This window comes from Schistocerca serialis, chromosome 5 (genome assembly GCF_023864345.2).
Source record: "Schistocerca serialis cubense isolate TAMUIC-IGC-003099 chromosome 5, iqSchSeri2.2, whole genome shotgun sequence".
Lineage (NCBI taxonomy): Eukaryota > Metazoa > Arthropoda > Insecta > Orthoptera > Acrididae > Schistocerca > Schistocerca serialis.
Genome location: NC_064642.1, coordinates 288,750,539 through 288,769,087, shown reverse-complemented (window position 1 = coordinate 288,769,087; position 18,549 = coordinate 288,750,539). Strand labels below are relative to the sequence as shown.

The window sequence follows — 18,549 nt, the reverse complement described above, 5'->3', positions numbered from 1 at the left end:
ATATCTATATCATAAACATTGCCAACATAAAGTAAACAGATAACAAAGCCACACATTGAAAGATGACTGTCTCATTGATTTACAGATGTGGCAGTTGGGTCATATTTATCTGGACATGCAGTAATACTGAGAGCATCACCTGTGGTAATACTCAAGGCTGAAATTTTCTCAACTACATATCTGATTCAAAGGACAACAAAGACATTTGTTGTGCATCCAGCTATAAAATGCACTGGTTGTGAAGATGCTCACATATTTTGTAAGTATTTTAGCTCTTCCTTTCCTGTATTGTCATACCTTTTTTGTCTTTTAATGTCTCTAAATTCTTAGATGAATGACAATATATATTTGTAATGAGCACCTCTTCTCCCTTCCCCCTCCCCACAAAGAAAATAAAATTAACCAACTTCATAATGACCTTAAACAATAAGATTATTTGTATGTCCTTCCTTGCCTAAACCCTAATGTTGTTCCTTTTGTTGCAAGATTACTTAACAGCTTATTGATTAGTCCCTGTGATTTTGTAATCATTCCCAAAACCACTTGAGCTATGGACAATTTTTTGCTTGAAACAATCATACTGGCATATGTTCATTGGGATTAATGCTTTTTGACTGAGAGGTAACATGAAAAATTAAATTTGCATCAGCATTATCACATAATGCCTGATCAGAATTAACTACATCAGTTGCATGTTTTGTAAAGAAACTTTATTAACCATTGATCATATAAATTGGGACAGACCTTGTCTTTTGTAAAAAAATAAAAATTGAAAAGCTCACTCAACTTCAGATTGACAGTAATAATCTGGCATTTGTGGAAAATATAACAAAACAAAAGTAGCCAAATCAAAGATAACTATCTTGAGGTTGAAGCTCTTTTGTCCCGTGTTTGCTTGCAAATAGATTTGTTTTCGGAGGGGATCTGTCATGAGCAAAACACAGTTTCCTATTCTTCTTTTTATTCCCCAGACATGTTTCACTGAAGTTACAGCATCATCAGTGGGTTTTATTTTATCTTCTGTTCTACATTAAGTTCTATGTGGTTGCAGATGACAAACAGTGAAACAAAACAACTACATAGAATTACATAAAATCCAGGAACAGAAAAACCACTATGGTGCTGTTAGTTGGTAAAACAAGTCTGGGTAATAAAAAGAAATGTAAGAAATAGTGTTTCGCTCAAGGCAGACCCTCTCCAAAAACAAATCTATCAGAGATAGGTGTATTAAAGGCTGAAAAGAGATTTATTAAACAACAAACTTCAAGAAACACTCTGTGAATGAGGAGTATTAGTGTAGCAAGTTATGCAGAAGCATCTCTGTGAAGTTTTGTAAGTAGAAAAGAGGTACTGGTTTAAGTAAAACTGTGAAGGAAATCTGTGAGCCATCCCGGGATAACTTGTCAGTGAAAGAATTGCCCAGAAAAGGCAAGATTCTGGATTTGACTTCTAGTCTGGGATACAGTTTTAAACTGCTAAGAAGCTTTAGAGTGAAAGATTCATTCTGAAAAATAATCTCTTTGTATGCAGTTAAACCATTTCACTATGATACCATTTCATTCAGGAATGATAGTCCAGCAAGGTATGCTGAAGAACTACTATGAAGTTTGGAAGGTGGGAAATGAGATTTTGGCAGAAGTAATGTTATGAGGGCAAGCTGTGAGTTAATTGTGGCTATCCCAGTATGTAAGAGCACTGCAGGGGTTTCTGGGTCAGCATACTGTTTTAACCTACTAGGAAGGTTCACTATCTGAGTGTGAGTTTGGAGCTTAAATTCAAGTCATAACAGTTTGCATCATTATAATAGCAGCAAAAGTAAATTTAAATAGAAGAAGTTCTCATGTTACCCTTGAGAATGGAAGGAAGACTTAAAAATCAAGATGCTTCTGCAGAATTTATCAGCTTATGAAAAATGTGTGATAGCATAAAATAGTGTAAGATGTTTGGAATCTGAGCAAAATAGGTACAGGAAAAGGAAAGTAATTTAAATAGTATAAGAACTACAAGGAATCAAAAACACAAAACATGATAACACAGTGCATCAGAAGTGACACATTTCAGACACACATCTCACACACTGATGATAGTCTCTAGTACTCTGCGTAACTTCAACTGGTGCACTTTATTATGTAATAGTGACTTTTGATGTCATTGTTATGGTATTAACCAAGCTCTACATTATAATTACAAGATGCTTTTAAGTTAGATAATGATAATTTACATAACTGCAAACCTGACTATTTTAGCCAAAGTCAGTTATTCACTTAACTCAGAGGTAAGCTAGTTTGCATCCTGGTGATGACAAATTTTCACTGCCAGAATTTGGCTGGTAAGTCCAAGAGAAGTAGTGGCATAAAGTTACTGATTACCAGTTATTGTGCCAATGTCCTGGATTCAATCCAAAACTTCTCTGCAGTGTGTCATGAAGTGAGACCCTACACTACATTGTACAAGCACTTGTCACAGTCATCCACACTACACAGATACACATGTAACAACACTTCATAACAAGTCAGAGGAAGACAATGGCAAACTATGTCCAATAAGGCTTTGCCAAGAGTGGGCCCGCAGTATTCCTCCATCTGCTCTCCTATATTCATTGCCTAAGTATGGGAGTGCTTTGAATTTGACTTTTAATGTAGTTACAACTTATGTTGATGACAAATTACATGGAAGATTAAGTGTGTCAAAAGAAAATAAGATCCTTAGTAGATGCCAATCTGTTTGTATGTTATGCTTGATTGAACTGGTTGAGTGGGAATGGAAGAGCTAAGAACATATAAATAAAAATTTCACTATGAAAATCCAAAGAATAATTTAACTTATTGTTGTTTTTTGTATATCAAATTATTGTGTTTGATTTGAGGATAGAAATATGAAATAGAATTTTACCAAGGCAGATTATTTTTAAAATTATTGTTGTTTAAAGTGGTATTAAAATACAGAAGCACTTCCCTACAAAACATGTTGTGTAACTATGATTGCGATGTTATAAAAAAAAAAAAACTTATGTATCATATCCAAGACACTCTCTTCCCTCTTTCATGATACTAGAAAGCAAGCTGTCTTTCTCTGAACTTTTTTGATGTCTTGCATCAGTCTTTACTGATAAGCTTCCCATGCCTTGTATGGTTGAATGATCACACATAAACTACCAATAAAACACAGTCTTTGGTTCAATTTACCAACAACATTTTGTTATGTAATTTTCCAATGTAAGTTGTCTGTAATTATAATCCGTATGTATTTAGTTGAACTGGGAACCTTTAAATATTTGTGACTCATTGTGAATCAAAATTTAATGGAACCTTTTTTTAGTATTCGTTCAGAGTCAATTGTGACTTTTTGCACCATCAGTTACCTTGTCTGAAATAATTTTGTAATTCATTTTGACCATCTGATGACTTGACTAGGTTGTAAATGACTGTATCACCTGTAAGCAATTTAGAAAAGCTAGTCAAAGTGTGTCTTAAATCATTTACATAGATTATGAATAGTAGAAGACCTATAATACTTCCTTGCAAAACGACAGATGTAACTTTTGTTTCAGTAGATCACTCCCTGTCACTAATAACTATGCCCCCTCTAACAGAAAATTGTGAATCCATTCTCACAGCTGAGATGTACTCTGTAGGCACACAGTATGATTAGATGCCACTTGTGAGGAGCAGTATCAATAACTTTCTAAAAACCTAGAAATATGGAATCAATTTGTGATCCCTTTACGATTGTCCAGAATCAAACAATGTAAACATAACGTTGGAATATCAGCAATATAAGGGAAAGATAGATTGCTACTGACTGTAAAGATGATGCATTAAGTTGGAAATAGGCATAACAAGAAGACACTTACACATCAGCGAATTGACACATGGTGCAGGGAATGGCAATTGAATCTCAATGTAGACAAATGTAATGTGCTGCGAATACATAGAAATAAAGATCCCTTATAATGTAGCTACAATATAGCAGGTCAGCAACTGGAAGCAGTTACTTCCATAAATTATCTGGGAGTAGGCATTATAAGTGATTTAAAATGGAATGATCATATATAGTTGATTTCGGTTAAGCAGATGCCAGACTGAGATTCATTGGAAGAATCCTAAGGCAATGCAATCTGAAAACAAGGGAAGTAGGTTACAGTACACTTGTTTATCCACTGCTTGAATACTGCTCAGCAATGTGGGATCCATACCAGATAGGGTTGATAGAAGAGATAGAGAAGATACAACGTAGAGCAGCACGTTTCGTTACAGGATCATTTAGTAATCGTGAAAGCATTACAGAGATGATAGATAAACTCCAGTGGAAGACTCTGCAGGAGAGATGCTCAGTAGCTCGGTACGGGCTTTTGTTGAAGTTTCGAGAAAATAACTTCACCAAGGAGTCAAGCAGTATATTGCTCCCTCTTACGTATATCTCTTGAAGAGTCTGTGAGGATAAAATCAGAGAGATTAGAGCCCACACAGAGGCATACCAACAATCTTTCTTTCCATGGACAATACGAGACTGGAACAGAAGGGAGAACTGATAGAGGTACTCAAGGTACCCTCCGCCACACACCGTCAGGTAGCTTGCGGGGTATGGATGTAGATGTAGATCAGGTTTTGGTCACAACCTTTGTTAGAAAAGGAAACACCTGATATTTGTAATGAAGAGTCAGTGAGTGCTGTATTTGGTGTTAGGTGTCCCCACTACTGATTCAGGATGTAGTTTTTCTTTTCACATGTGGCCTGCATTGATGAGGCTTGGTGAAAAGTTTACATGCCATCAAAATAACTGTTTCAGCTGGGTGTTCATCACTCTCTGGTGTTTGAACATTGCCACTGCTGTTGATTTCTGTACCATGGTGTCTCATCTACAAGGCTACAATTTGCTTTCTAAATCAGCTGCTTTTAGTGCAAGGGTCATTCTGAAACTAATCTCTCCCATCTGAGTTCATGGAAACTGCAACAGGTACAGAAAGCACAATAGCACAATTAAAATGAGCAAGACATCAGCTACATACTTCCATTTTCAATTTAGTCAGCACCATTCATTATTCAGTTTCGACAGCAATGAACAAAAGTCTGAATGCTGCAGTCTTAAAAACCTGCTACTGGTCACTATCTTATAACTTGGACAATGGCATCTGAGTCTAGAAAATGTTGGCTGTATAGTCCATTTTTCATAGCTTCAAGGAGATGAAAGTCTGAAGGTGCTAAATCAGGAATGTTTGGTGGATGTCTTATGACAGTCCAAGCAAATTCTCAATGAGTTCCATGGTCAAAAACATTTTGAGCTGCTATCATCACATTGCAGGCAGAAGTTTGTCTTTCCTGTTATATGTCTCTGGAAATGTCAGCTTTCAGCGTAGTCAGTGTTGTCTTGTAGCATGCTGGGTTTGCACAGTGAAACATCATCTGAGTGAGATGAGAAGGGATGGGATAAGAAATGGAATCATACAAAACATGCTTGATATCAATCCCCTAAAAGAAACTATGGAGAGAAATAGGTTGAAATGGTTTGGCCAAATGAAAAGAATGTGAAAAGAAAGGCTACCAACAGGAGCTCTAGAATGGAGAGAATCTGGAAGAAAACTAATTGATAGACCACAGAAATGATAGAAATACCATCTGAAGGATGATGTGAATTGGAAAGGACTAAAATGGGAGGAAATGATGAACAATAGGCTGCAGGAGAAAAGAGAAGGTTCGAAGAGACTTTGTGATTGACTTACATAAGCATAAATGTTTCAGGAAAAAGGAGGAGTAGGAGGAGCAGTAGGCTCCAGTACATTCAACAGAAACAGTCTCTGCTTCTCCCAGAAGACATTGCAGATCACTTTGTCTGCAAATGACTGTACCTTGAACTTATTCTTTGTTGGAGAATTCTCAATTCAACACTCCACAGCAATCATCTGGATTCTGAATCATATCTCATCTCTGATGATGATGGTGTCCAGAAAATTATCACCATCAGCTTTGTGTTGGTTCAGCAGGTCCTAACAAATTTCCATTTGATGATTCTTTTGGTGACTTGTAAATATCAGTGTTACCTATCTTGCACACACTTTGTGATAACCAGGAAATTACTGGCTGAATTTATTGTTTGTTCTTTTCCCTGGTGATACTCATAATGTGAGCCGGGGAATGTATATGTTGAAGAAAATGTGACTTTTTATCATGGAATATATAAAGTTAAAACATACAATCATGAAGAAGCAGACAGAAACTAAAAAACAAGAATGTGATCGTGTGAAATGTCAACTTCAATTATTGTATCACATATGCATGTCAGTAGACTAATTTTAAATTTTGATTTGAACATCCAAGGGAAAAACAATAGCAAGATGACTGGTATGTAAAATGAATCATAAAAATACTTTACTTATTTTTACAGACTTAGCAAAAAATTACTCAGCTGTCAGTTGTGAGACTGGAGCCTTCACCAATCCACTGGTGGCACAGACCAGTTTTTGATGATTTCTATTTAGCCATGACAAAGCTACACTTAAAGAATACTATTCATCACATGTCAACACACCATGCAACTTTGCCTCATATCTACAAAAATGAGCAGAGTCACTTGTCACTGATTTGTTTCTTTAATATACCTCTCTATTATCAGACAGCATTTAAGTAAAAGCTGGCTCAGTTTTTCCCCAAAGAAGCAAGAATTTTTTATTTCAGTGAGGGCCATGTTTCTTATAACTTCTGAAGTACAAAAATAACTAGAATCAAGTGTCACCAATGCAGCAACATGATGATGCGTTACTGAGTTATAAAACCAAGCGACATTGCACGATACATGCATTAAGTGCAGTATATGACTTTATTTGTTATGTATTTTCCTCAAATATGCAAATTCATATTATTGATTTTCTTTAGTTTTAATTCAGAAAATCTATTTAAAAACCATCTTTTTCTGCAAAAATGCTCTTTAGTCCTTACCTTTTCTGCAAAAGTCCTATTTAACCTCTTCTAAGCCTCTAAGTTCAGCATTTTGCAGGTTCTATGAGGATAAAATCTTTGAAATCAGGTACTAACAATAATGAAGGTTACATAGCATCTGTTCTAAGGCATTAAAGCTGATATTCAAGTGTGCATGCAATTCCTCGGTCCTAATATGCCAGTCATCACAGGTGGAATGACAGAGACACTGTTCATTATGAGGGATGGTTGCTATGCTGAGTTGACTGGGGCATGGTTCATCCTACACATTGGTTTCACTACCACTGAAATGCAATACACACTACCTCACATCTATGTATGATTTACATACACTTTTATCAAGCAGTGGTGGATTTAAATTAAATTGGCACAATGTGTTAAGCACATCTCTGTTTTATATGCACCTCAGTGTTAGACACCATTTTGGAATGTATTCCTGCTGCTTTGTCTGTCTCAGGACAACAAAACCAACAGAATATTAGCAGTAAGATTTAAAAAGATAGTAGTACACCAACATAATCTGTCTTGTTCCGCAGTCAGCTTCAAATGCTATTTCTCTAAATTTTCTCTATATTGTTCCTACAAAAAATGTCACTTTTCCTCCATGGACTCCCAATTGAGTCCTCGAAGCATCTCTGTAACACTTGCATGTTGTTTGAACTTACCTAAAATAAAATCTAGCAGCCTGCCTCTGAATTGCTTTAATGTCTTCCTTTAATCCAACCTAGTTGATATCCCAAATACTTAAGCAGTATTCAAAAATAGATTACACGGGCATCCTATACGTAGCCTCCTTTACAGATGAACTACACTTTCCTGAAATTCTCCCAATAAACTGAAGTTGACCATTCACCTTCCCTACCACAGTACTCAAACACTTATTCCACTCCACAGCACTTTGCAATATTACACCTAGTTATTTAATCAAACAATGGAAAACCGAGGATGGAATGTAGCAGTGTGGTTTCAGTTGCCTGAGACTATAGTTGTGTGTGTGAGTTGCGTATGTGTGTGTGTGTGTGTGTGTGTGTGTGTGTGTGTGTGTGTGTGTGTGCGCGCGCGTGCGTGCGTGTGTGTGGGCACACGCATGCACGCTTATGTGTGTCTGTTGTTGACGAAGGCGCTAATGGCTGAAAGCTATAATTGTGAGAGTCTTTTTGTTGTGCCTATCTGTGACTCAGCATCTCCAATACAGTTATTTAATCAGTGTGAATTTGTCTAGTTGGACACTACTAATGCTGTATCCAAACATTATGGGTTTGGTTTTCCTACTCATGTGAATCAACTTATGTTTTCCTATGCTTAGGGCCAGCTGCCATTTATCACACCAACTAGAAATTTGGTATAAGTCATCTTGTATCATCCTACAATCACTCACCTTCAACACCTTCCTGTATACCACAGCATCATCAGCAAGCAACAACAAATTGATGCCCAGCGTCATCACCAAGTAATTTATGTATGTAGAAAATAAATGTGGCCCTATCACACTTCCTGAGGACACTGTTGGTGGTGCCCCTGTCACTGATGAACAATCATCGTCAAATGCTACGTACTGTGGTCTATTATTTAAGAACTCTTTGAGCCACTCACATACCTGTGAACATATTCCATATGCTCATACCTTTGTTAACAATCATTAGTGTACAATGTCAGATGCTTTCCAAAAATCTATAAATATGAAATCTGCCTGTTGCCCTTTTTCCATAGTTCACAGTATATAGTATGAGAAAAGGGCAAGCTCAGTTCCACATGTGTGATGGTTTTCAAAACTGTGCTGATTCAACGACATAAGCTTTTAGGTCTCTAAGATGTTCATGATATTCAGACTCAGAATATGTTCCGTAATTCTGCAGCAAACTGATGTTAAGGGTACTAGTCTGTAATAATTTTATGGGTCCATTCTTTACCCTTCTTACATACAGGAGTCACATGGGCCTTTTTCCAGTCGCTTGGGATTGTGCAGAGGGCAAGAAATTTGTAATAAGTGAAAGCTAAGTAAGGGGCCAATGCCATAGATTACTCTTTGTGAAACCAAACTGGAATTATATCTGGACTTTGTGACTTATTTGTTAGGAAAATGGAACTTGCCAACTACAAGTCAACACAGAACTACCAAATTCAAAGAAAAGAGAAAATATCAGTAACTAAATCAGAAGAATGAAAGAATTAATATATGCAGTTTTAAACTTTATCAAAAGCCAGTGCTTCACCTGAGATGTTTAAGTCATACCTATATCGCTTATAACATAGTTATTTACAGAGTGGTAGTTCATTCTTAAGGGCCAAAAATTTTGTGACATAATTTTATTCTGTGAATTTTTTCAGTGTTATATCAAACAGCTTGAGTATGACAGGATTTTGGTGTAGTATGAATGAGAGAGACCAAAAGTAATCAGGCCCAGTTTTAACAGCTTTGTTGCACATACACATGATGTTTCTCTGAGCTTCCAGTAGCCAAACCAAGTCTTGCTGATACCCCTCTCTCACTCCTCCATTCAGAGCATCCTTCCACAATGATGAACCTGTTTCCTTTAGCCACTCCACTCATTGAATTCTAAGGGCCAGCAACAGGTGACCACTACATCCTGTACACCCCTGGCACCAAAATCTGCAATCACACTGATGTAACTACCTCAACCCTCACCATAGCATAGCACAGGGCCACCTTGGGTGGGCCCAGTGGGCAAACCAGCTCAGACATACCTCTCTTTCCCTGCAGCTCAGTGGACCACGCTGTGTCTGTCCCCTCCTAGGAATCTGTCCGCACATCTACACAATTTTCGAGGTAAAGAGGTAATCAAATGTCGACAATGGAGGAAAAGGCAGATTGCTACTTACCATTCAGAAGGCACTTTAAGTTTCAGATAGACACAATTAAAAGTCACTTACATAAAGCTTTTGGCCACAGCCTTCATCAGTAAAACAGAGATATACACTATTTGTACATGCAAGCGCATCTCGTGCACACATGACTGCCAAGTCCAGCATTCCAACCCGAGATGATGGAGTTGGCAATGATGTGTGCATGACATGTACTTTCTTGTGTGCATGAAATTAGTTAGCTGAACATCAAGCCATTTTACACACATGACCCCCCCCCCCCCCCCCCCACACACACACACACAAAGAACATGTAATAAGCATCCTTGGCGTAGAGAAAGAACTGAAAGATTTGAAAGCTAATAAATCACCAGCTCTGGATAGAACCCCAGTGAAAGTCTCACCCACTACAAAGTCTCAAGCAACTGGAAAAAAGCATGGGTGACTCCAGAATATAAGAAGGTTAACAGAGCAAACACAAAAATTACAGATCAATATCCATAACTTCAGTTTGCTTCAGAATCCTTGAAAATATTCTCAGTTTGAATATAATAAATGTTTTTGAGACTGAGAAGCTTATGTTGGTGAATTGGCATGCTTATAGAGAGCATTGCTCATGCAAAACTGAGTTTGCCCTTTTTGCACATGATATACTGTGAACTGTGTATGAAGGGCAACAGGCTGATTCCATATTTCTAGATTTCCAGGAAGTATTTGACAAGGTGCTCCATTGCAGGGTATTAATGAAGGTATGAACAAATGGAATATGTTCGCAGGTATATGAATGGCTCAAAGACTTCTTAAGTAATAGAACCCAGTATGTCATCCTTGATAATGAATGTTCATCAGAGACAAGAGTGTCAACAGGACTGCCCCAGGCAAGCGTGATAAGATCACTATTGTGCTCTATGTACATAAATGATTTGGCGTAGAGGGTCGGGCAGCAATCTGCAGTTGTTTCCTGATGATGCTGTGGTGTATGGTAAGGTGTCAAAGTTGAGTGACTGTAGAAAGATATGAGAAGACATAGACAAAATTTGTAGTTGGTGTGATTAATGACAGCTAGCTCTAAATGTGGAAAAAATGTTAAGTTAATGTGGATGAGTAGTAAGAACAAATCTGTAACATTCAGTTACAGCATTACTGCTCGAAACAGTCAAGTCATTTAAATATCTCAATGTGATGTTGCAAAGTAATATGAAATGGAACGAGCACATGAGAACTTTGGTAGGGAAGGTGAATGGTCCACTTCAGTTTATTCAGAGAATTTTGAGAAAGAGTGGTTCATCTGTAAAGGAGACTGTATATAGGATGCTGTTGTGATCTGTTCTTGAGTACTGCCGTAGTATTTGGAATCTGTATCAGGTCAGTTTGAAGGAAGACATCAAAGCAATTCAGGGGTGGGCTGCTAGATTTGTTACTAGTATGTTCGAACAACACATAAGTGTTACAGAGATGCTTCAGGAACTCAAATGGGAGTACTTGGAGGGAAGATGAATTTCTATTGAGAAAAATTTAGATAACCGGCATTTGAAGCTCACTGCCAAGTGATTCTACTGCTGCCAACATATCAGGTGTAGAAGTATGAAACCAAAATTTCCCTATAGATGGTGCCAGCCATCAGTGTAGGTCCTGTGAGACCACATCTGCAGCATCATCTGCTTCCTGTAATGGCTGATGACAAATGTTAACACACAGTAACCCAAGTTCTATACATCAGTATCTGCTTCAAACCAATAAACATGTCAAATTTTGTGCATACAAACTACAATTTACGGACAGCATTGGTTTTCTTTTATCATTTGAAGAAAATTGCAGCAGAATCATATTGAATGCTTGTGAAAGCTATTGGGAAACATGCTCTTGGGAAAACAAAGTGTTTTGAGTTGCTTAAAAAATTCAAAAGTGGTGGTTTTGATGTGAAAGATAATAAGCATGGGAAAACACCAAAAATGTTTGAAGACAATGAACTGCAGGCCTTATTGGATATGGGTAATACACAAACTCAACAGGAACTCATGGAACAATTGAATGTGATGCAGAAAGCCTTTTCTGTTTGGTTGTAATCTATGGGAAAAGTGCAGAAAGTGTGAAAATGGGCTCTGTGTGAACTGAATGAAAGACAGCAAGCAAATTGAAAGACCACATGTGAAATGCTGCTTGCCAGGTACAAAAGAAAGTTGTTTCACCATCAAATAGTGATAGGTGATGAAAAATAGATATATTTTGAGAATTCTAAGTGTCATAAATCATGGGTGAATCCAGGCAAACCATTGAGAAGACCAAACCACTTTGGAAAGAAGACAATGCTCTGTATTTGGTGGGATCCGAGGGTGTCATCTATTATGAGCTGCTAAAACCTGTTGAAACCATTAACACAAATCACTTCCAACAGCAAATGATTGATTTAAATCGAGCATTATGTGAAAAATGACCAGAATATGGGATAAAGCAATACAAAGTCATATTGCTTGATGGTAACACCACATTGCACACAGCAAAATGGGTCAGGGAAACGTACGAGTCATTGGGACACACTCACTGGGACACACTCTTGCTGAACAACATTTCAGTTCATATGAAAATGTATGAAGATGGCTTGCTGACTGTTTTTTTTTTTTTTCCAGTCATAGCCTGCTGGAAAGGGGAGAGAAATGTATAAATATTAATGGAGATTATTTTTAGTAAAATATTGTTTATCAGTTTCAAAGAACAGACATGGAAGAACAGATGTGTAATTATTGGAAACACATTCCAGTTTCATACTTCTACATCTGTTACATTGTGCATAAGGACCAAGAAGATAAGATCAGAGGAATTAGGGCTCATATGGAGACAATTGTTTTTCCCTTGTTCTATTAGCGAGTGCAACAGGAAAGGGAATGACTAATATTGGTACAGGGTACACTCCTCTATGCACTGTACTATCTATGTAGGTGTAGATGTAGATGTACATTCACAAATTGGCGAGTTTATCTCTTCATATACTTTATTGTTAGCTACAGTATTTTGTGGATTATATTTATAATTGTACAAATACCATGTTTACTATGTTTCTGGTGTTTTGAACAGTATAACATAAATTATGGTTACACAGAAAACAATTAAGAATAATTCAGTTATAAATTATTGACATTGACATCTTATCTGAGCTCTTTCAAAGAGAATGAGCACCAGCCAATACTGCATTTACAATATTTTCAAATAATATGTAGAGCTGTATGAGTAATTTGCAGTGGTACAGTCAAAGAGTTGTTATGTTCGTAGTCATTTTCATAATTCTTTAATCCATAACTGGATTAATTGACTAATCAATTCTCTTTTGGTCACATTATATTTGTCCTTAGAGAGTGGTGGTGCTAGTATATCATAGACCTCTGCAGCCTCATGATAACTGTGGATAGCCCAATACAACTATACGGTTGGAAAGGTTTTGCATGCTTGCATTTAGTTTCAGCACGCTTTAAGATAAAATTTCTAGTTCTGAGAGATGTACGTCAGTTTACTCTTTGTTCATCATCACTATGTGTGGTCTTACCGTAAAGGATGCTACTTTAGTTTAATATGTCAGTAATTTAGTTGATACAAAAACATTTTGTCTTACTGCAAATCTTCAAGTACTTCATAATATACTTAAGCTGATCAGATGCTAAATGTGTGTGTGAATAAACTGGTTTTCAGGTTACCGGAACAGTAGCATTGGGTAGTTCTACAAAAACAGTGGTGGCTTTTGCACTGGCTGTTTTGAGTATCACACTTGTGGTCTGGTTAGGCTCATTTGTTATAGTGCTATAGTGAGATGGGGTGAGTGGGGCCACAATGACGCAGGGGTGACAGTGGCAGGTTGTGGAGAGGGTGGTGTTGGCAAGGGGTGGTTAGGAAAGTTGTGCTGCAAGATGCAATGTATTTTATTTCATCTTGAGTTATAACATCAGAGTACTGTGAGATCTCTGTAGGTGCATGGTCCACCGGCAGTGCTGATGATGTCAGCAAGTTGAAGTGGCAGGACGGCTATTTGACATCCACATCCTGCTTTAGTGACATTGTTTACTCCACTCAGCAATGTGTGCCTGAGTTAGCACTATGTGGTCCAGAGTGGGCAGTGCTATCAACGTATATATCCACTGAATTCTCCTAGAAGTGCATTGCTCTTGGGTTGAAGCTTGCACTGGTGTAGAAGGATGGTGACTATGTCACCCTGGCTCGAAATGCTTCCCTTCAAGGCAGAATTTTGGTGTTGCCATGGAGCCTGACAGTCAGTTCATCCATTTTGTAGTTCTAAGTCCACTTAGTTCCGTGAGCTGGTCTGATGGAGTTGACTGACCATTGGAAACTGCTGGCTGTCAAATAGTATGATGGAAATTTATGTGGACCTGATGTTGTGAAGGGTGCTGCGAGACTCAGCATCACTGTGCTAGAACTACAGAGTATTTGCAGTGGTTAAAAGCACACATTTTGTGGCAATACATTACTTCCAGATTCATTCAGATCTGCACCCCTATGTCTGAATGGTGTGGAAGTATTTCACAGGCCAGCTTCTAGTTGTACATCCTTTCTGTGATGTCATCACAATTGTGCAATATAGCCTTACCACCTTGTAGTGTACAAATAGTTTTGGCAGTGAAATTATATATGAGCACTGCTGTGCATGCTGCTTGCTTTGCACATGGCTGCAATGAAGCTGTTTTAAATCAGTAACCTTCAAAATGTAGTAACAGAATTACATACCTCCCCTGTTTGGGAATACTCTGACCCTTGGTCTGTATCTATGGCCAGTCTGCAACAGAAGACTTCACACACAAAATTAAAATGTAGTTGATTTACAATTTTCCTATTACATTAAGCAGCAGAGCTTCCCAGGTGGGGCATGTACATTCTCAACCCATCAACACATTCATCCACCCTTATGCTACTACTTAAAACCTCCATTCCTATTTGAACTACCTCTTAACCTTGAATCCTCCAAAACATTAAACAACTGTTTGCATGAATAGCCCCTCATTGTGAACTTACAGAATCTTTTACTTTAAGTAACAATGCTTATTTCAATACCATTCAAAATTCCTTGTCTTTCAAATCACAATTAGTTATATCCTACCAATACAACTCTCTTGTTACAGTATCAAGCTTCTTGCACCACTGGTACCTTCTGATGTATGAATGGATAATCAGTCACTTGGTATCTGATGTGATAGAGGATCACATAGAGGAGTGGCCCTCTACCTAAGGTAGATGAAAGCTATGCAAAACAGTCGACACTGAAATTGTACCTGTGATTGTGATGCTATCGGTCTTGATTTTGTGCTACTTTTCCTACTAAAATTTGCTCCAGTCAAACACATCCCTATTGCGTGTCTATTAGCCTGTTTAAGGATAGGATTATGTTAGCCTTCAATGTTTTGTTCAGATAGGTCTCATTTCTCACTAGAAGGATCAGTAGTGGCTCCACTGGGCAGCACAACTATAGCTGCATAACATTCAGCTCGGTTTCACCTGTAATAGAAGCTGGCAGACAAAAGACCTGCCCTGTTATGTTGAAGTCCAGCCCATTAATAATTATTTCACTCATTTGCAGTACCAAGCATTATCAGCTAAAGATTGCCACAATATTCCAACCACCATTGTCTTATCCAAAATATCCTTCTGAGCATGAGTAGCTTCCAGGTCCTGGATTATGCTATTTACTGCCACCCATACCAGGTGCATTACCTCCACTGTTAACCTTCATAATACCCAAGTGTTGTTAAGTATCCCTTTTTTCAAACTGATTAAGTGTGTAGTGTGCCAAACCAAGGTCGCCTTATTCCATCCACAGTCCCAAAAACTGTTTTTAATAACCCACCTTCTGCATCTATCAACTTTGCTTTTGTTGCCATACCTTGTGTGGTCTATTCTCACTAGCTGCTACATTTGTCCTTGCAGTACTCATATGACTGGTACGTCTTGCCATACCCATTTCTTGTTTCCTTCAGCTTATCTTTTCCTTCCATATCCCTCCACAATTCCATAAACACATCTTCCACATGCCTCACCTCATTACAAATTTCCCCTGTGTTCAGCATTGGCATCAGTGACCAGTGATGGCTTGTGGGTACTACATTCCCTTGCCATGTGGAACGTACTCCAGTTTCCAATGGTAGCATCCAAAGCACACCTACTCCATACCTGGTGAAGAGGTGTAAAATTACGTATGTAAGGACACCCCCCATCTTTACTTCAAACTCCAGCAACTCAGAAACAAGGAACTCCCATCACTCCCCTTCTCCCTTTGAAAGGTCTGCTGTCATGCAGAAAAATACCTAACTTACACACAAATGAACATAGAAGTAGAGCACTACATACAACATGGACAAAAATTCTTCCTCCCATCCTCATCCTCAACTGATATGCTTATCGCTTATGCTTCTAAATAAAATGTACATTCCAAGACTAATAAAAACTACTCTGTCCTACTTCCTTGGTCTTAATCCATACAGAATCTCCTATACAGGTCATATAAGGTTTGTGTGCTTACTCTTCTTCCTACTACCCACAGCTTTACCCTCAGAGGATGATTACACTCACATCAGGTCATCTGAAGGACCCTGAAATAACTTTATACTTGCACCGTGAACAATAATTGTACTAGTCAGTAACTTTCGGATAACATTACCCACTGACTGATTTTATATTGTGGTAATCTGCCCAGTGGTTGCTCCCTTAATATGCTTCCAAATTTCCCGCACTGTTTTGGCAAAATGCTTGACAGAGTGTCTGTCCTTGCCAATCCTCGGCTTTATTTTATCAAATGTCAGCATGCGACTCCCATAAACCAATTCATGTGGTGATAATCCTGTCAGAGAATGGACTTTTTAATTATGCATGCCTGCAAAGAAGGATAAATATGTGTCCCAATCATTATGATGTACATTCATATGATTAGTCAACATCCTTCCTGCTATTCAGTGTACCCACTCCATACTACCACGAGCTTGATGGTGCAGTGTCCCTATCCTTAACTTCCTAACCTTTAGCAAATTAAACAGCTGCTTTAACAGCTCTGGCATTAGATTTGTCCCCTGATCACTGATCAGAGTTTCTGCACTCCAAATTTGAGCACCCAGCTGTTGTCCAGTGCTTGCGCTACCATTGCAGCCTGTTGGTTTGGGATTGCAGTCATTTCCATATATCCAAAAAACTTATCCATAATAGAAAACACAACTTGATTTCCAGCATGAGTCCTGTTGAATGGTCCAAAGACATCCAGCTCAATAATTTTAAAGAGTTCCATTGCTCCTGGTAACTTCTACAGTGGTATTAACTTATGGCTCATATCTACCTACTGCAAGCATGGTATCCACATCTTCTGCTACTTGTCTATTCATTTTCCTACAATCCCCATCCTCTGACAATATGTAATCATGAGCTTATTTCAGTGCTTCATCTTTTAATTTCACTGACACTACTACCCGCTGCTCCATCCTCATTGTTTTACAACCTGTTCCAGCAGGGAATAATGGCTGAAACAAATACTGTTTACACTCCATGTCAGCCCATTGTGCTACTAGCCATTGTGATAGGTCGTGACCGAGTGTCTGAATTAATGCTACTTTCTGGCTTGAACTGTCCACATATGTATGTTTCTTACCAGACAAGTGTATGAATTCATACTTGAACTCACCTAACATCAGATGCTCATTTAGTCAGCTTACTAGAAGGGTCCATATTCCTCAAAAATCCCTAGAGCTGTATGGTCAGTTACCACTTTAAACTTTTTTCCATACAAATAACAAGGGAATTGGTGATTCCATATGTCACACTAAACATCTCTTTTTCTGTTGTGGGGTAGCTCCGTGTGCTGTTCAACTGCCTATAGACATATGCTACTGGATGCTCCTCTCTGTTTACTAACTGACTGAGAACATGCCCAATAGCTTCATTAAAAGTGTGGTTGACAAGATAAACTTTCTAGTAGTCTTGAAAGCTATTACTCAAGTAGATGTTAATTCTCCTTGTAACTTCTCGGATGGAACATGACATTCCTTAGCTCTAGTCCCCTTTTGACAGTTGTGTAATTGCTGCTGTTAAATCTATAAACCTTTTTTTATGAATTTTCTATAATAATTCTGTAACCCAGAAAAAGACCATAACTCCTTGGTACATTACAAGGAACTGGAAATTTCCATACTGCCTATAACAACCTTGGATCCATCTTGACCTAAAATTCCCTGAACATGTAACTTCTTTCAATGAAAATAGAAAGTTTTCCATTGTTAATGTTAAATTCACTGGTTGTAAACTTCTGAAAACCTCTTGCAAATGTTGTGTATGCTCTGCAGTATCCTTCACAGAAACTGTTGTATCATCTAAGTATACCATGTACTGGTGAGGTGAGATTTCAGTCCCCTCAATACTGCACCCAGCAAGTGGTGAAACATTGATGAAGCATATTTTAACCAAAACCAGCATCCTATGATACTGAAAATCACCACAGGAGACCAAGAATGCTGCTTTTGGATGGTCCTCCAGGTATTCCCCTATTTGGTGGCACCTGTTCCTGAGATATAAGGTAATTTCTATAATGTTTTCGATTGGATATGGATTGTTTATGGTTTTGTTGTGAAGATTCTGTAGTCACAACAGAATCCATATCTTTTGATTTCATCTGGAGACTTTTTGGCACAACTACCATAGGTGCACTCCATGTACTAGTACTTTCCTCTAACACCCTACTTTCCTCTATTATCGCATCTGTTAGCTGTTGATAAATAAATTCTTCTAGTGCTGGTTGCAAACATCTCAGTATACAGTAAGT

General features: G+C 38.0%; 1 protein-coding gene across 1 annotated transcript in view; it reads left to right on the top strand.

Annotated features, from left to right (window-relative positions):
* The window catches only part of LOC126481907 (integrin alpha-PS5-like), a 553,290-nt gene that overhangs the window by 368,703 nt on the left and 166,038 nt on the right, over positions 1-18,549 (top strand). The window contains exon 12 of the mRNA XM_050105865.1: positions 86-259. Within this exon, the coding sequence (XP_049961822.1) occupies positions 86-259 (174 nt within the window). The remainder of the gene's footprint in view (positions 1-85; positions 260-18,549) is intronic.